The 20,505-nt window shown below is 35.0% G+C and overlaps 1 protein-coding gene across 1 annotated transcript in view; it reads right to left on the bottom strand.

Annotated features, from left to right (window-relative positions):
* AKT3 (AKT serine/threonine kinase 3) overlaps window positions 1–20,505 on the bottom strand; it is a 180,537-nt gene that overhangs the window by 82,209 nt on the left and 77,823 nt on the right. Inside the window, exons 5-6 of the mRNA XM_044676315.1 lie at window positions 7,897–7,962; window positions 5,534–5,602 (exon numbers count right to left, since the gene is read on the bottom strand). Coding sequence (XP_044532250.1) covers window positions 5,534–5,602; window positions 7,897–7,962 — 135 coding nt within the window. The remainder of the gene's footprint in view (window positions 1–5,533; window positions 5,603–7,896; window positions 7,963–20,505) is intronic.

Below are 20,505 nucleotides of genomic sequence, written 5' to 3'. Positions count from 1 at the left end.
GCTGGATAGAACATTTCAGGGGGCTGCATCTGGCCCGCAGACTGTCCCATACCAACAAAACAAAAACAATCACATTGCCCCAAGATTTGTCCTCATTTACCAAAGGAGAATGCTTCCCAAAGACATCTCAGCACAGATCTGCCAGGCAAATATCAAAATAATTACCAGGTTTTAGGAACTACATATTAGCTAAAAAAAGGTGGGGGCTATAAATCTATCAAAGAAAAATTCATACTTTAATGACTATGTGATACATGTAAAAATTCTCAAATTTTTAAGGTTTCCTTTTTATATAACAACAAAACTTGAAAATTCTTTTAATATCTTCCATGATCTGATGCAGAATATTTTGTCTTTTCAGTACGATTTGATACCTCCCCTCTACATATTTCACATTCCAGCTGAAATACATGGTTCACTATCCCTACATATGGCTGAAATGTTTATGCTCATTATGTTTCCTAAGCACTCTATCCTCACTGAATTTTTAAAATTTTAAAACCTAACTAAAACATTAGTTCCTTTAGGAAGCCTTTCCTCAGGCTGTAATGACCTACTCTACCTCTGAAACTTACTTTATACTTTACCTACTCGTGCATATATCATACTAATTGTGCTATAATTGGTATATATGCTACTTATTGCCCCCAGTATACTGCAAATTCCATGGGATTGTGTATTGTATACACTTTATATTCTATTTACCTCTAAGTTCTAGGAATAGGAAGTGATAAATGTTTTGAATTGTGGAATTCTTCACCTTTCTTCAAACCTTCATTTCTATTGATTCCGTTTCTAAAACTGGAGCCTCAAACTCCCAATCTTATAATCTCATAGACACCTTTAACTCTTCCCTTATCCTCTCTATCTACTAAGTTTTTAAAGTCCTATTACTTTCACCTCCACAATATTGCTTGCATTTATTATAATTTCCTTTTCATTCCCTCTATCGTCTAATTCATAATGGTCCTTATTTTCTCTCATTTAGACTACTCTCATAGCCATCTTATAGGTGGTCTATATGCCTTTAGTCTCTCCTAATTCAGTTTACCCTATTCTATTACTGCCAGATTAAAAGCACAGCCCGGCTCATGGCAGTGTCATTTTCAAAAATCTTCTTGTTTCTATACTGCCTATATGATAATGTCCACACAAGTTCCCAAACTATTTTTCTCCTTTTAGAGCCAAGGTCCAAGAGTCATCTTCTCTTCTTGCCTTCATTTTCTCACCTCCTACTCATTTTTCCATTCCTGGCTTCAAATCCTGCTATTTAACTGAAACTGTTCTTTCCAAGGGTTACCAATAATCTCTCAAATGCTCAATCTATAAGCATTTTCTACCCAGTCTATATGACCTCAATGCAGCTTCTTGAATTATCAACCATCCCAACTCCTTGAACAATCTCTCCCCCATTTTCTACAGAATTGTTCTCTCCCTCCTTTTTGACCATTCTTTGACAATCTCCTTTGCTAGATAATCCTCCTTGTAACCATGAATTAGTCATCCTGCAATGGCCTGAACTAAGCTTGTTTTTCTTCTTTCTGCACTTAGTGACCTATTTTTGCTGGGAGAAGAAGCAGGTGATGTAAAATGTGATGGCTTTATAGGGAGTATAAAGTTGTAATTGGCCTAAATAAAGATTAATGTTCTCATTTTTCTCACCTTATATTTGATGAAGTTCAGAAATAAATGGGTAGGGGACAAGATGCAATCCCATGCATGGTTCTTTTATATTCCATGATCAGTAGACTATTAGGTAAATAGATAAAACTATTGCCTTTGGTTGTTGAAAAAAGAATTGGGATATAAAAACATCTATCTTCCTTTGGCACACTGAAAACGTCTTCAGGAAGTCTAAAAACAGACAGACTGATGAGGATATTTACTTTATCCTATTACCAAATGGTTTTGACTTTTTTTGGTTAGGTCCTATATATTAAGAGCTATTCCTCCCATGCAGTTAACAGATAAGTACTAAGTATGACAACATCTATTGAAAACGCTGTTATATTTTATGGGTCAATGATACTTATTTGTTAATATTATCATGTTCTCAGTAAGGTTTGGGTAGAAACAATCCTGGGATAAGTTACTATCCTATTATTCCTTCATATTCTATTGTACGAATCATGCATGAATAGATAAGTTAAGTTTTTGTACCTAAACAGAAGTAGATAAAAAACAAGTTCATCCTCTGTGGGTTTATTGAACATGTCTTCAGTAGAATTCTATTTTAATACAGGAAAACAGAAATGAGATATACCTCATCCTATTCTAACATCATTTTGATCCTCTCCTGCAGATCTCAATATCTTAAAAGTTTTTTATTCCATGTAGCTAGGAAATTATGGGTATTTAAAACACTATTCTTTTGTTTTTAATGAGTCAATTGTACATCTGAACAATTGTAGAAAACAATTCAGTCTATGATAAGAGTCTAGTTCCAAGATATTTGGTCAGGTTCTCTAATATCTTTTGAGGTCAATATTTGTAGTATTAAGAATTGCTATCTTTGAGTCCATGAAAGATAGTAAACTATAAATGTATAATTTTGGCAACCAAGTTATGTCCTGTGAAGTGTTCAATAAGCACTAAATTGTTACACCCTTCAGTGATAAAATAGCACACTTTCAACCCTTCTCTTGCATAAAATATACCAATCACAAAGTCCCACTAATTTATAGTACAAATGACCTATAGAAGTATCATCATAAACCCCTCCACTTTTTCAAACAAATTCAATACAACTCAGGTAATTATTTTACATGCTTTTAACAATATGTTATTGGCTAAGCTTTGGTGGATATTCCCCATGTTGAGCCTTTGGATTCCACTCTTAGATGTTAGCCATTTCATAGGTTCCATTTGGAGACAAACTTCTTTTGGTTAAATTTGGCAAATCAAATATCAAACCTCATAATATGCCTTAATTATGATATAGTGAAGTGAAGTCTGTTTGTTACAGTTATTTCTATAGAATTCTGGTATTTTATTATATGCTCTAAGAATGTTTGTCAGTCCTCTTCTTTCTTTCTGGAAAGAAATTATTAATCTTTCAATATATCTCTGACACTGGCTGATGGACCCAACCATTAATAACATCTAGATTTTTCCTGGAAAGTACATGAATTGACTCAAAGAGAAATGAGAAGAATCAGAAGAACACTGTACATAGTAACAGTAATATTATATGATGAACATTTATAAATGACTTAGCTATTCTTAGCAATGTGGTGTTTGTTCCAAGACAAACCTCAAGGACTCACAATGAAAAAATGCCATCTGTCTCTAGAGAAAGAACAGGTGGAGTTTGAATGCAGATCAAGACACTTTTTTTCTTTACTTTTCCTTTGATTGTTTGGGCCCTTTTTCACAAAATAACTGATATAGAAACATGTTTTACACTATTAAATACAAAATCTGTATCAGATGGTTTGCCATCCCAGGGAGTGGGGAAAGTAGGGATGGAGGAAGGGAAAGAATTTGGCTCAAATTAAAAACAAACAAAAAAACCAGAAGATTAAAAATTGTTTCTTCATGTAATTGAGGAAAAAATAAAATATTCTTTTTAAAAGACTAGAATTTTTTTATATTGTTGGGGATTTCATGAAGATACATTCCAAATATGTTATGGTTCATTTACAGAACTAAAAGTGTGCATTAAGTTTAAACTGCAAAAGTATTAAAACACGTCCTTCCTATTCAGCTTTGAACTTCAGGATACAATTAATAACTCTTAATGTTTTTATCTACAGGTTGTCCTCCATGCCGAGAATATATTTCCTCTTTGCTCCTGTCTTTGAATCCCTAATCTCTATTAAATTTAGCTCAAATGCCAACTCCTGATATTAGACCTTTCTTGATTCTTCCCAACTATTAATGTTATACTCTATAAATTCCCTTATATCAATTTAGTATATGTCTTCTATATTTTAATGTATCTATATCTTATCTCTCCCAATAGAATGTAAACTCCTTGAGGGTAGGGACTTTTCATTTTTGCTTCTATATCCCCAAATCTAACAGTGCCTGACACAAAGGAAGTACTTAATAAATGTTTATTGATTAGATTATTTTGACATATAGCTGATAGGCATATAGAAATATTTACATTTATAGATACCCATATATACATATGCACAGAAACATATGGCTATATCCACACATAAATATATATGTATTTACATGTAACTAACTGTCCCCCATCATAGTCAGATTAAAGTCATGTTATTAGACATGCAAGATTACAAATTAATTTTATCAGTCTTTTTTAATGCACTTGGCCAAGAGCCTTATCATTTCTTTATATTTAACCAAACATTAATCCCAAACCTCAATCTCAGATATGATCTTATTAACCAGTTGTTCATTTTGTAAATTCTGTATTCCTAAAGGTTCTCTGATGATGCCCTATACTTTCCTACCACTTTGCCTTTGTTCATACTATTAACTCTTTTTGGAATACCAATTTTTTCTTTCCTCCCTGGCAAAATACTACCTTTTAATGTAAGTCTAGCTCAAATCCTAAGTTATATGAACCCTTTCTTTCACAGTCCCTCATTTGTCTTAACTGATCTTTTCTTCTTTAGAATTCCTTGTACATATATTATAGAACTTATCACTTTTTACCTTATAATACAGTTGTTTGTGTACATCTTATCTCTTCTAGTAGATTTTTTAAGTTAGTGAGGTTAGGTATGTCTTATTCATCTTTATGTCGCCCATGATGTAGTACTAATAATACAGTAGTAGGCATTTAGGAAGTATTTGCTGAATTCTTAAAATTTTCTACTGCTAATTCCAATCAATCCATGGATTCAGAAAACCCTGCAGAAGACAATTAGGTTATCAAATCAAGGTTTATGTTGATTTTTTTGGTGGAGAAAAAAAAGAGAATACTTTATTCCTATAAATTAGAGTGATATATTGCCTGCGACACTCTCAAATGTAGCCCAAACCAAATTAAAATATAATAGAAGAATATTCAATGAAATAAATAAAAGTACAATAAAATATAGATAACATTAAATTGAAAACTAAGTCAGTTATGTGGTTGGTCCATAAGGACCCTTATGAATGGATTAGTGGTCCCCACTTCTATTTGTGTTCGATACTACTGCTACAGACTACACTATGATAAGTTGATTTTAGAGGATTGTGGAATCCTCCTATAAAGTATTTCTGACCAACCACTCTAGTAAGTTGTGTCTTTGTGTTAATAATGCTTTAAAAAAATGAGAAATGGAAAATACATGAGGAAAGGAAGGAAAAGAATACACTCATAAAAAAGTTAAATTGCTCTAGAAAAGTAAACAAACCAGTAATGACCATTATGACAAAAAGATTACTACTCTCTCTTACAATCAAGTAAAAAATCTACTCAATAAAAACATTAGATCACCACTATATTAAGAAATAGAAATCTATATTTCATCCACCTAGTACAAAACTGTTGTAACTGTTTTAATTAGATATAAAACAATACTAATGATAACATGCAAACTTAAGTGTCAAGTATGTTTCTTTAACTCACCTCTCCTCCATTAACATACTCCATCACAAAACACAAACGATCTTTTGTCTGGAAAGAATATTTCAAGGACTTGAAAAGAAAAAGAAAAAAATGCTTAAAATGTATACCCTCATTGTAATTATTATAATTATGAATTATTTTAAAAGAGTAAGACATAACTGTTAAACTGGACAAAAATATTTCATTAACATTGTATCTCAAGTGCTCAGATGAGATCGTATCAGAAATCTAGATTAATTTGGTTCAGTTCAACAATGAGCATTTATTAAAAAAAAAGAGTTCACTGTTTCTGAAATTATGATAATATTAAACTAAAAATAAGCTTTGCAATTCTAATAAGCATTTCTGAATCTATGGTACAATAAGTATGGGTTTACAGTGGTCTTTACAGTCTGTAAATGATGCGTTGTGGGGCCCTAAAATTCTCAATACATGCCATGTGCAAGGTTCAATGATCACTTTATTTTAGTAGGAAATGGATTCTTCTAGGTGATAGTTAAATCTATTGAATTTTATTTTTTAATATGTCTTAAATATCACTTTTTCTCTCTAAATGTTTCAGTTCACTGACTAGTGTGACGTACTGGTCCAACATAAATATTGCCAGTTAAAAGGATTTATTATAAAATACATTCATACTTCAGGCTTATTTTGTCATGATATGCATTAACAGAGATCAAGAAACAAAATAAAATAGCTCTAGAGCAGTGATGGGCAAACTACGGCCCGCAGACCAGATGCAGCCCCCTCAAATGTTCTACCCGACCTTGCGACATTATTCCTAACCTGCTGAAGACAGTGAATAGGATACAATACAATGAAACTTCGAAAGAGTTGCCTTAGAAACAGACTGACAGATGAGCATTTCCTTTCCTTTGCCCCCTCTTTAAAAAGTTTGCCCATCACGGCTCTAAAGATATAGGAAAGCAAAACTTCTTTGCAGGATTCTGCTTTAGATAAACTAAAGAATTCTAAATGTCATTTTTTGGAAAGAACATTCAACTTCTCTGTGCCTATTTGAATTCATGACAAACAAAACTTCATGACTGACATAACTTAATAGGGAGTCCAAGAGTAAGGCTAAGGGACTCAATTCAGTCCAAAGGAAGTGTTAAAAGTCACACAGATAGGAGCCCCTGGGTAGCTCAGTGAATTGAGAGTCAGGCCTAGAGACAGAAGGTCCTGAGTTCAAATTTGGCCTCAGATACTTCTTACCTGTGTGACCCTTAGTGAGTCACTTAACCCCCACTGTCCAGCCCTTACTGCTCTTCTGCCTTAGAATCCATATGGATTCTAAGATGGAAGGTAACGGTTTAAAAAAAAGTAACACGGACATAGACACAGACAAAGATACATACAAATGCTTCACAGGTTTATACCCTGTATATACATATATACCTATACTTATAATACCATCAAAAGCATTATGTTATTTATAAAATATAATGTCTTTTCCTATTTCTAATTTTTACTTGATGGAGTATTCCTTTGAGTTGTGACACAGTTACTATAAGGATGCTTAATATGTATCCCTGTAATGGTTATTTTAAGGCAATGCCAATTGAGCATTTAAATATTACAATCTTCTTCTAAATGTAAGTTTGTCTTTTGACTTATAATTTTCTTACTGACTTCCTCTCAAAATCGCAGATGGTTTATTCTTTGGTGTTTCAAAAATAGAGATCGAAAAAGGATTCTCAATATGCTAATACATCTCTGGTAGCATATTAAGACCACAAATCAAAATATAGTTTAGGTTAGTAAAGTCATGTGAATTCACCATTGAGGAGAATCCAGAAAGGTGAAACTCCTTCCACCAATATAGAATGCCATACTCTTAGAAAGCAGCTTGAAACACTTAAAAACTAATTGAATTGTGCAAGATTAAATAATACATATACATCTGAGGTAGTATTGGAATCCAGGTCTTCCTAATTCTAATTTATCTTCTATTTACTTTACTTTGTTACTTCTTGTACATAGATTATAAAATGGAAGCCCATATGGTTTCTTGCTAGGGATGCTGTAAAAGGAATACACACACACGTTTGTATATATATATATGTATGTATATATGTATGTATATGTTTATATGTACATACACACAAATAAAGGGAACTAGGGTTGGACATCTATATGGCTTCAAAGGTCCCTTTCAAATGTGGAATTCCATTATTATCTAAATGTTCCCAAAACTTCAGAAAAATCTTAGTACCTTCTCTATCACTTTAAGCAAAGATAATGTCTAAAGTGAACAAAGAATATATTAATTTTTGTACATGAATTAGTTCATGTACAAGGAGAATCATAAAAGCAAAGTTTTTAGGATGAAAAGAAAAATTCTTATTTCCCTGGTTACTTACTGTTAAAAAAGGATGCCTAGTGTTTTTTAATACTCTGCTTTCTGTTAGAGTGTGTGCCACTTCATCCTGGAAAAGAAAAAAGCAAATAATGAAGATAACATAATATGAGTATGAAGACTAAAATTTTAATGCATCCAGATTATAAAATTAAATTCAGAGAAGAAAAACCATTTTTTTTGTAAAAAGAGAGATTTCTTAGTAATATAGAATTTTTGGCCAGCAAGAAAGCATGAGAGGAATAACCCTAGGGGGTTGCTCCAAGAAAAAACATTTTAAAAGAAAACTCAAACTTCCTTTCTTGATATGATTGTGGTTGAGAAAAGCCAAATAGTTAAACCACTGTGTAATTGAAATACCTAAATGATGGCTGAGACATAGTCATTCTCTACCAAAACACACATATAGAATTTATTATCAATTCCTTTTCCTGGGTATCATTCCCAGATATTTCCATGCTGAAAGTCATTTCTTATCCAAAAGAATATATTTCTGCAGATCACATTAGGGGATCTGACCCTAAATGTTTAGAAAAGCATTTAAGTAACAACTTAGAGATTAATTAATTAAAAACAACAACAACAATAATTTGTCTTTATAAATGAGGGCAAATAACAGCATATATGCCCTCGTTTATAAAGACAAATTAAATAAGGATCACATATTTTTTCCATTACTAACAATAAATCTTAACTTTTGAGTATGAAACTCAGCTTTCATGCATGGAATCATGTTTCTTTTGTTTAAATCTTTCATACAGTTAGATATTCTTCCTTAAAAATTCTTCATAACTACTCTGTGTGATGACAGTGAAATATAAGTGTTCATCCTCAAGATGTGGCATATTTTAAGGTTTCAAAAATAGCAGCATCACCACCACCTTTATGCATAAATGTAAAAAAAAACTACCAATACCATAATTAGCATCTTAAGATCCTGTTGCTGGCAAGATTCTAAGCAGAGTCCTTCTAGACCAGTTTTTTGTTACTGTCAACAGATCATAGAAGGACTACAGGCAATGTTTACTTCATGGCCATGACCAGAGGAACATAGGGAAACAGCATAATCTTTATCATATATACATATTGGAACAGTAGTTTTAAAAATTAGTATTGATGGTAGACCAGGAAAATACAGGAGCCCTAAGAAGGTCAGCAAACTTATCTAGAACAGTGATGGGCAAACTATTCCCTATGGGCCAGATCCAGGCCACAGTTTACCCATCACTGCCTTAAGCAATTCCTTAATCACTATATCTGGATGTGGGGGTGTGGTGATCAGGGAATTGCTTAAGGTAGTGATAGGCAAACTAAGACCTGGATCTGGCCCACAGGGAATAGTTTGCCCATCACTGCTCTAAAATAATGTGGCAAATTTTTTCTGAAAAAAAAAATAGTACAGTACTCAGCCTGATCTTTATTATCAGTGAATCAAGACTGTATAACCAATATGGAATAGTTCATCTATTCTAATAGTTTAAGGGCAGCAGGGCAGTCCAGTGAATTGAGTGTCTGTTCTGGAGTCAGGAAGACTTGAGTTTAAATACAGCCTCAGGCACTTCATATCTGTATGACGTGGTACAAGTCATTTAACCTTGTTTGCCTCAGTTTTTTCACCTATAAAATGACCTGGCAGAGGTTTACAATTTCCTTCTACAGCTCATTTTGCAGATGAGGAAACTGAGGCAAATGGGGGAAGTGACTTGCTCAGGGTCACTCAGCTAGTAAGTGTTGAAGGCCATATTTGAACTCAGAAGATGAGTCTTTCTGACTCTAGCACTGTGACTCTATCCCCTGTACCACCTAAGTATTCTTAACAATGTGGATGCTCCTTCTATTTATATAGATAAGAACCTTTCCAGTAACTCTGAGACTTCAGGTGAATCATCTAATTGATACAAGACTGTTTTCTCTACCATAAATAGGAAATAATAACATATGCCTCGTGATTTCTAAAGTACAATGTAAATGTAAGCTAATATTATGATAATAGAGGTAATTAAACAATCAATGAATAAACATTTATTAAGCACCTATTAGATGCCAGGTACTGTGTGAAAAACTGGGATACAAAAAGAAGCAAAAGATAGTCCCTATCTTCAAGGACTTTATGATTTAATTGGAGAAATAACATATAAATGCACACAAAGCAAGCTAAATATAGGATAAATAATTAAAAAATAGAAAATAAATAAGGGGGTTAGGGAAGGTTTCCACACCGTAAATGTGTTATGCTTCAATCATGAAATTATGTTATACCTATGTTACTTCAATTATATTACAAATATAGAAAATAGAAAAAGTCATATATTTGTAAAGGTAGGAGTTTCCACCTCCACACTGATTAGGAGAACACAATGTACCAATTATTCTTACTATATCTGCCTTGTATATATGCTCCTTGCTAAAAGCTAAATGAGAATCTTCACTGAGTAGGGACCATAGTGCTAGGAGGTCAAGCACTCCAATGTTAGACACTAAAACCCCTTGTGGTTTTTTTAGAACCTCAAGATGAGACAGAAATTATCCTCTGATCCTCAAACTGTGAGTATAATTGCAGATAAGGAAAATGGCCCTGGAAAGGTTATTACTTTGTCATTGTTGACACTGTAATTATTAGCACCACGGTAGTCATAATAGTAGGTAGCATTTACATATACATCAGAGTATGTAAAGTAGAGAGGCAACAGGAGTTCTTTTCCTTTCATTAATCTTTGACCTGAGTAGGCTATATTACAGACCCCCTTCCATCTTCTTCCTTCTTTCTTCCCTTTTATGTACTTAACTATTTGGTAATATCATCCCACTATGCCCCTACCATGCCAAATTTATTCAAATGCAGTGTAATATTGTGAAGTTTAGTCCTAAATTTAACTCTGTGACTTCCACTTTCACACTTGTCTCCTTACAGAATTATAGAAAGAACTTCAATGGTCTGTCGTTATTGTATTATATTTATTATTAACACTACATTTGTCTTTCTCTTCTTGATTCTTTTCTTTTTTCTACAGTATTTATTTTATTATCTGACTGTGGCTTTCTTTTGAAAGCAACTCCTCTGGTCTGATTTTTTTTTTTGTAGAAATGACTCTTTTTCATTGAATATCCATTCTTTTATTATTAATGGTTAGGCTTAGACAGCAGTGTTATGTCCCATTTTTTTATTTGGAGAGTTCTTTATTCTTCAAACAAAATATTACAATTCCTCCTACAGATTTTTTTCATCCTGAGTTAGGAATCCCATTATGTCTAACAAACTCTTTGGTTATGTGTTTTCTGTATTCCAAATGATATGTAAAATAAGAACAAAAACTAATTTTCAAATGAGCCTGAGGAAAGCATAACTGTAAAGATAAGTCTCCTAGGGAGAAAATACAAATATATTCTAAAACCTAATTTAAATCATTGAAAAAGTATCCATTAATAGTTAAAACTGGCAATAGGCTAAGATTTTCAATAGAAGGATCACTTTAGCTGTAAATGAGTAATGCCACCTAGGTAACAAGAAACAATAAATTGTCCAAGAAAGAAACTAAGTTCCAGTGTATACTTTGGAAAACAGACTACTGTATAACTTCCAACTAAGTATTGAACTAAAATCCTGATGAAAGGTTTTCATGTCCAACCTATGCTATGACTATACAGACTAGAGCTAATTTGGCCCTAAGATCTAATATCAGGATTAGTTATACTCAATTTTTTCATTCTTCAGAAATGCTAGGCCTTTTCCTTTAAATCAAATGCATAGTTTTCCTTTTATTCATATTATTAGACCAAAAACAAGGAAATCAATCAACAAGTATTTATTAAGCATCTATTATAGACCAGGAATTGTGCTGTGTATTAGAGAAGCCAAGATGGCAACTCAGAACCAGTGAAAGATGAAACTGCTCTGATAGTCCTTACAAACCAATCTTTAAAAAGTACCTCAAAATGACAGGAGTCAAAAACCAACAGCAAGACAGAGTGAGGGGGCTCTCCTGCTGAAAACAACTTGAAAGATAGGTAGAGTCAATTTTCATAGGATAAGGGAGAACAGGAAGTAAAATTGCACACAGAGGAGTGCTGGCCAACCACCCTGCCACCTACTGCACCAAGGTCCAAAGCTAGGCGTAAGCCAACTTCAGAATCCTAGGACCCTACTGACATCAACAATAGAGGACTCCCACAACCAACACCCATCCCTTGAAGTCCCAAGTCCTGGCATCAGCTTGCAGTGAGGTCCAAAATTCCATAGTGCTTGGTCCTTTCAAGCCTGTGCTGTGGTGAAGCCCTTATCTACCCACAGGGCAAAATAGCTCAAAGTGCTGAATCATATAAGCCATCAGCAGAGGAGACAGAATTAGCAGAACTTCAGTCCACAGGCAAAAAAAAAGGCTAGGAAAATGAGAAAACAGTAAAAGAAATACCTAACCATAGAATCAAAAGAGAACAGTGAGATCCAAGCAACCATACGTAAAACTTCAAAGAAAAATGGCAATTGGGCTCAAGTGCTGGAAGAACTCAAAAATGAATTCAAAAATCAAATAAGACAGGTTGAAGAAAATTTGGAAAAAGAAATAAAAGTTATGCAAGAAGAAAATATTAGCTTAAAATGTAAAATTGGTCAACTGAAAAAGAGGCACAAAAATCCAATGAAGAAAATAGCTAAAAAAAAAAGAATTGATATACTGGAAAAAGAGGCCAAAAAAATTCCAAAATAAAAGAAGAAAGGGCAAAATGGAAAAGGAAGATCAAAAGGTTATGAAAGAAATTCATTCTTTAAAAATTAGAATTAGATAAATAGAAGGTAATGACTTTATGAAACATCAAGAAACAATAAAACAAAATCCAAAGAATGAAAAATAGAAAATATGAAATATCTCACTGAAAAATAACTGACCTGGAAAATAGATCCAAGAAAGACAATTTAATAATTATTGAATTACCTGAAAGTCTAGACATAAGAAATTATCCAAAAAAACTGCCCTGATATCCTTGAAGGAGAGGGTAGAATAGAAATTAAAAGAATTTACAGATCACCTCCTGCAATAAATCCCCAAATCTCTTAGGAATGTTATAGCCAAGTGGAAGAGCTCCCAGGCCAAGGAGAAAATACTGAAAACAGCCAGAAAGAAACAATTCAAATATCATGGAGTCAGGATTACACATGATCTGGTAGCTTCCACACTGAAGAATCAGAAGGCTTAGAATATGATATTCCAGAAGGCAAGGGAACTAGGTTTACAACCAAGAATCACTGACACATCATAATTGACTATTCTTTCAGGGGAAAGTATGGTCATTTAATAAAATTGAAGATTTTCAAGCATTGCTGAAGACCAGACTTCAGCAAAAAAATGTGATGTCCAAATACAAAATTCAAGAGAAGTATAAAAATGTAAATAAGAAAGAAAAAACTTAAGGCTTCAATAAGGCTGACTTGTTTATATTCCTATATGGAAAGATATTTGTATCTCTTAAAATTTTTTTATAGGTAAAAGAATTATATACAGACAGAGGTTGTGGTAGTAAACTATTTAGAATGATAAGTAAAAAAAATAAAGGGATGAAAAAAAGGATTGCACTAAGAGAAATAGGGAGAAAAAAGTAAAATAGGGTAAATTATATCACATAAAGAGGCAAGGAGAAAAGGGGCTATGACAGTAGAAGGGAGGATGAGGGTGGCGAAAGGTAATACTTTTTTTTTTAAACCCTTACCTTCTGTTTTAGAACCAATTCTGTGTAAGGGCTAGGCAATGGGGGTTAAGTGACTTGCCCAGGGTCACACAGCTAGGAAGTATCTGAGGTCACATTTGAACCCAGGACCTCCTGTCTCTGGGCCTGACTCTCAATCCATTGGTCCACAGGTCCTTCCCCACACGTAATACTTAAACCTTACTCTCATTAGAATGGGAAAGTAAATGGATAGGAAAGGCATGGAAGGACTATTAGCACTTAGAGTCCAGTTAGAGTTATGTAACAAAAATTTATAGTGGATCCAGTGAGAGGTCGATGTCCTTCATTCTGTAGCATGTGTATGTAAGTATTAATGCAACAAATAGTAGAGGTGATCTTAAGTTGTGTCTAGGCTCGGTATACTTAGTGATATGATACAGGAACTAGGGATTCCTAGTTGAGAGAGCAGTGTACAGTTGAATCAGTTCACCAAGAGAGAGCAGTGTACAGTTGAATCAGTTCACCAAGGAGTCAAAATGTGGAGAAGAAAGAGTGGCTATGTAGGGACGATGGCCTGGGAGAGAATTGAGGTTCATAGGATTTAGATGTCAGAGTGAGGATGAAGAATAGGTTAATGTAAGAGAAGTCAGAAGTAAAGATAAAACCAAAAGATTATAGTAACTTAAGGGAATTTCAGAATTCTTGAATGAAGGTGGTATATTTGTGGACAATAGCAAGACTGAGAGTACGACCATCCTTTGGGGCTAAGATGGGGTGGAGGAGTAGCTCATACAAAGTGAACAGAGTGAGGAACTGAGGAATTAAGGTATTTGAAAAAGAATCAATATACATTTTGAGTTCCCCTATTATGAGGGCAGGAGTTGAGGAGGAGAGAAATATTGTAATCCAAGTACTGAACTTATTGAGGGAGAAAGGAAGGAGAGTGACCTAGGTATCTGTAGACGATAGCTATTAGGATTTTGATTAGGTGGTTGATATGAAAAGGATTAAACTCAAAAGAAAAGAGGTTACACTGAGTGAAAGAGGAAGAGGAAGAACCTGGAAGTGGCAACAAGGAGCAAGGAGTATTCCAATGTCCCCACCTAGACCAGAGCCAAGGAGCAAGAATAAAGGTGCTAGAAAGTACTAGAAAGGGTGACCAAGGAGGCTTGTATAACCAGGAGAAAGTCAAGTTGTAATTAGAACTAGTGGATGGAAGGAGTAGAACATGAACAAGACTTAAGATGAAATTTGTTGCTTATGTTACAAGTATTCCAGAGTACACAGTGGAAAGCTAGGTAGTTAGAATGAAATTGGGGTAGAAGGAGTGAGAGAGAGAAAAATAAGGAACAAGTAAGGGATATGGAATGGAGTTGGGATGAAGATCCACAGGAATTCATTCACTGGGATGCAAAGACTTGTGGGGGTGTGAGAATTTTCATCACTGAGTAGAGGGCACTACTCTTCTATCCTCAAGGCGATGGGAGGCCTGAAATTGAAAAGATCATTTTGGCATCTAAGTGAGAATGAACTGGAAAGACTGCCAGAAGAAATAGCAATTAGGAAAGAGGTAATGAGACCTGCTATAGGACAGAACAGAATTACTGCAAGAGAAAAGTGTAATGGGTGAAAAAAGGATTATGAAGATACATGAATATAGCAAATGGAAGAATACATAGGATAAGGAGAAGCAAGTAAAGGCAACTGAATAAACACTTAACCATATACTAGAAATTGGGCTACATGCTGGAGAAATATAAAGAAAAGGTAAAAATAAATAGTTCATTCCCTCCTTGATTGCCCTCGCAATCTAATGAGAAAGACAACATTCAAATAAGCATGTTCAAATGAGCTCTATGAAGGATAATTTGGTGATAATTTCAGGGAAAAGGCATTAACATTAAAGAAGACTGGGAAATAAAATAGGATTTTAGCTGAGATTTTAAGGCAGGTAGAGGCAAAGGTGAGTAAGGAGAGAATTACAGGCATGAGGAACAGCCAGCCAGTGAAGATCACTGAGATATGGAGTGCCTTATAAAAAAGGACAGCAAGGAGGCCAGGATGCCTCAATCATGAAGTGCTTTGGGGGAGTGGGGGTGGGGGGAGTACAGGGTATAAGAAGGTTAAGATGTGCTTTAAAAGTGCTTTAAAATTCAAAGACGATTTTATATTTGATTCTGGAGGGAAGAGAAAGCCACTACTACAGTTTGCTGAGTAAGGGAGAATGGGGTCAGACTGGAACTTTAGGAAGATCACTTTGATGAACTAAAGTGGGCACAGCCTTGAGGGAGGGGAGTTCAATCTTGGGTGTGAGAGGATCAAGGGCCTATACCAGGGTGGTGGCAGTATCAAAGGAAAGAAGGGATTTGATCTAAGGGAAGCTGTATCAGTAGAATCCACAACACTTGGCATCAGATGGGATATGGAGGATAAGAGAATGAGGAGTCAAGTATAACACCTAATTTGGTATTCTATTTAGTGGATGGGAGCATAGTAGTACCTGAAAATGAGTAGAAAAGTTAGGAAAAGGAAAATGTTTGGGGAGAAAAATGAGTTTAACTTTGTACATGTTGAGTGTTTTGTCTACTTCTAGATGTCCCACAATAGACAAATCTCTCCAAGACTTTATCCTAGATTGCTGAGAGGATAGTAGTGCCACCAATAAAATAGGCATCGACATGTTAGAAGTTGGGGAAGGTTTGTAAGATCACATGATAAGTTCATTTTAAGTGCTGGTAGGATATAATAATAATGGAGAGGTCCAATAATAAAATTCAACAAAATTCAAATTTTTATCAGGTATATGAAAAAGCCTTGTTGGGTCAGAGAGAGGAACAGCAAGACTGTAACTCTGGTCTATTTTAATTCCCAGTGAAATCTTATCATGAATTCTGCATAAGAATGAAGAGCAGGGAAAATATGTGCCCCAAATTCTTTAATGTAGCTTCTAAATTCTAAAAAGATTTCAGGGACATACACTGATTCCCATTGGCATGTTTTCTTGCCATGGAAAACAGGACTCCATCTCTAAATCTCCTAAGTAAATTATTTGCAGATTTCAATTAACCATAATAATTTTACACTTCACTAGTGCAAATAATTGAGGGTTGACTACAAAACAAATGTTTATTTAGGTTTTAAATATTTCTCCAATAATGACAATTTGTTTTCAAAACATTCATACCCCAGAATAAAGCCCTCCTCAGCTATGAACTAGCATGCTCCTGAAAGAATAAAGCTCTATTTATTTTATCTTTAGCTTAGATCCTAAAGTACAGCAAATTTATTCAATTGATGGACTTTGAAATAAGCTCAAAACAATTTTTAGTTTATGACACACTTATGTGAACTACAAAATATTTGTTGACACATTTAAAAACCCACCTTTTATTTAAATAAATCATATTATATATCAACATTTCAAGAATTTGTTATTTAATCACAGCAAGTATTCCACTGATATGGATAAAAACCACTTTGCAACTTAATAGGAGGTCTCTGTGAGTTGTGGTGGCTGAAAAAATTATACCATGCAATGCTCACCTTGGTAGTGCTATTCCATACAATATAGGTTAAGACATACATATAGCCCACTGTATTTAGATTTAACTAAAAGAAATTATTCTTATGTGACTAGGGCCTGGCCAAAAGAGCTTCATCCTAAGCTGCATATGCAATTTAATCTGCCCACTGATAGCATACATGGAAGAGTTTGGAGAGCTTGATTCCGAAAAAGCATACATCAAAGGTGTGTAATGGAAGGGCCCTAGCTCCTCAATGTGGAGCATACAGAGATATTCTGTAACTGATTTTAGACTACAAACCTGCTAAAGCATAATGGAGTGTTTTCTCTCTCTTTTTTAAAAATTTTATTTAATTGATTAATTAAGAAAAATTTTCCATGGTTACATGATTCATGTTCTTTCTCTCCTCTTCTCACCACTCCCTCCCATAGCCAACATTATATTTATTGATATTTGCACGAGGATGATTGTTTAGAGTATACATCCCCAATCCTATCCCCATCGACCCATGTGATCAAGCAGTTGTTTTTCTTCTGTCTTTTTGCTCCCACAGTTCTTCCTCTGGCTGTGAAGGGCATTCTTTCTCCTAAGTCCCTCAGAACTGTCCTGGATCCTTGCATTGCTGCTAGAAGAGAAGTCCATTACATTTGATTGTACCACAGTGTGTCAGTCTCTATGTATAATGTTCTCCTGGTTCCGCTCCTTTCTGTCTGCATCAATTCCTGAAAATCATTCCAGTTCACATGGAATAGAATGGAGTGTTTTCAAAAGGCAGTACTAGCTAAAAAACATTTTTTTCTTAGTCTTTCCTGAGTGACTAGTGTTCAAGTGAGAGACATGCTAGAAGCTTCTGTATGGGAAGAGGCCTCAGAACATCCCTCACCCAGACTGACATCTGGCCTCAGTTTTTGCCCATGGTTTTCTTTTCCTGCTTTTAAGTAAAGAAAATGCTGGAGATGGCTATGACTTTAATGAGTTTCAACAGGTAGCAATAGTGAGTGTAAAACCTGTTTGATCCAGCATAGATCAAAGGGAAGTCAAGAAGGATCCATAGCAATTCATCCACTGTCTATGCTGAATTCAGAAGTGAAACTGATATGGAAAAAGCTACATAGAAAATGCTTCAAGTCTAAGCTCATTCTAACAAGAAACCAAATGGTATAGAAGAAATGTTCCTAAGATGTTTGCAAAAAATGCTTTGTAACATCTGATCATGTGGTATCTTCAAAGTAAATATCCCTTTGGTAAAATTGCTGATGGTTAAAACTGAAAAAATATACTACAAAAGGGACTCAAGAGCTATGGAATTAGAAAAATCCATCCCTGTCTCCTAATAGCACTCCTATAACCCTTACAAGAATTTAGCTTGGTTTCTGGGTTAAGATGGTGGCAGAGTAAAAAGCACAGCTTAACCTCTCCTGACCGAAACATACAGGACTTCTCAAGGGGGCATAAAAACAAACCCAGTTGAACAGAGGGACCCCACAACAGGGTACAGCGTGGAAGGTACGTGGAATCGGGGCATTTCCATCCTATAAAGGAGTGAAACAGCTCTCACTAAATCGTGGGCTGAGCAACCCCCCCCCACACACACACACACATACACAAACACACCACCTGCAGCGCCAAAGCCAGGTCAAAAGAAATAGAGCAAGTTTGGGCCACCCATCGAGTCATTGGCAGCTCCAGGACCTGTTCCTGAGAGCGGCAAGATTTGGGACCCCAAAAAGCTGAGGAACGCACACAGACTCTGAGCACGGACGCGGAGTACAGGCGCGGGTGGAGACGCGGACAGAGGCAGACACAGGCGGGAGCGAAGGCTCTGAAACCCTGAGTGGGGAACCAGTGCAGACGGGTATACGACTGTGGAAGCAGCGCCCAGAGACTTGTAAAGGAGCCTCCTGCAGAGGATCAAGCAAAAGGGTCCACCAGGGGGCTTGACCTTGGAAAAAACCAGACCTCAGACCTCAGGGGCCAAAAGACAACAGACAAAACCTGAGCGCGAAGATAAAGCTGAGAAGCTGCTTGGCTAATGATGGCTACCCAGAACCAGGAAGTCCAGAAGAGAGATAAAAAGATTAACAATAAGAAAAAGAAATCTTTAACACTCGACAACTTTTACACAGAGAAAATCCAGACTACCAAGCAATCAGAAGAGGAGAAAAAAACAAGCAATCACATCGAACCATCCCAAGATAATCAAAACTGGTCACAAGCTCTTGAAATGTTCAAAACTGAGATGATGAGAAAGTTGGAAAAGATTTGGTTAGAGAAATGGGAAGTAGCTCAAAAGGAAATCAGGCAAGAAAATAACAGTTTAAAAGGCAGAATTTCGCAATTGGAAAGTGAGGCAAGTCAACTGAAGACCAGAAATGACCAGACTGAAAAGGAAAACCAAAAGATTATAGCCAAAAACCAGTCCTTAAAGGCTAGAATTGAACAATTAGTAGCTAATGATCTCTCAAGACAACAAGAACAAATAAAACAAAGCCAAGAGACTGAAAAAATAGAAGGAACAAAATCTTTTGGGCGTCAAATGAGAAAAAGAAGGCAGGAGTGGCTATTGTGATTTCTGACAAAGCCAAAGTAAAAATAGATATGATTAAAAAAGACAGGGAAGGTCATTATATCCTGATTAAAGGCAGTATAAACAATGAGGAAATAACACTGCTCAATATGTATGCACCAAGTGGCATAGCATCCAAATTCATAAAGGAGAAACTGGCAGAGCTCAAGAAGGAAATAGATAGCAAAACCATAATAGTGGGAGATCTAAATATTCCTCTTTCAGATCTAGATAAATAAAACCAAAAAATAAATAAGAAAGAGGTAAAAGAGGTGAATGAAGTCCTAGAAAAATTAGATTTAATTGATATGTGGAGAAAAATAAATAGGGACAAAAAGGAATAATACACTTTCTTTTCAGCTGCTCATGGTACATTCACAAAGATTGACCAAGTAGTAGGGCATAGAATCATTGCAAACAAATGCAAAAGAGCAGAAATAATAAATGTAACCTTCTCAGATCATAATGCAATAAAAATAACAATTAGTAAGGGCACCTGGACAGGCAAATCAAAAACTAATTGGAAATTAAATAATATGATTCTCCAAAACCAATTTGTCAAAGAAGAAATCATAGAAACAATCAACAATTTCACTGAAGAAAATGACAATGATGAGACATCCTACCAAAATCTGTGGGATGCGGCCAAGGCAGTACTCAGGGGTAAATTTATATCCTTGACTGCATATATTAACAAATTAAGAAGGGCAGAGATTAATGAATTGGGCATGCAACTCAAAAAATTAGAAAGCAAGCAAATTAAAAATCCCCAGATGAAAACTAAATTAGAAATACTAAAAATCAAGGGAGAAATCAATAAAATCGAAAGTAAAAGAACTATTGAATTAATAAATAAGACTAGAAG

Source organism: Gracilinanus agilis, chromosome 4 (genome assembly GCF_016433145.1).
Source record: "Gracilinanus agilis isolate LMUSP501 chromosome 4, AgileGrace, whole genome shotgun sequence".
Lineage (NCBI taxonomy): Eukaryota > Metazoa > Chordata > Mammalia > Didelphimorphia > Didelphidae > Gracilinanus > Gracilinanus agilis.
The sequence above is the reverse complement of the archived record's forward strand: the minus strand, read 5'-3'. Positions and strand labels throughout refer to the sequence as shown.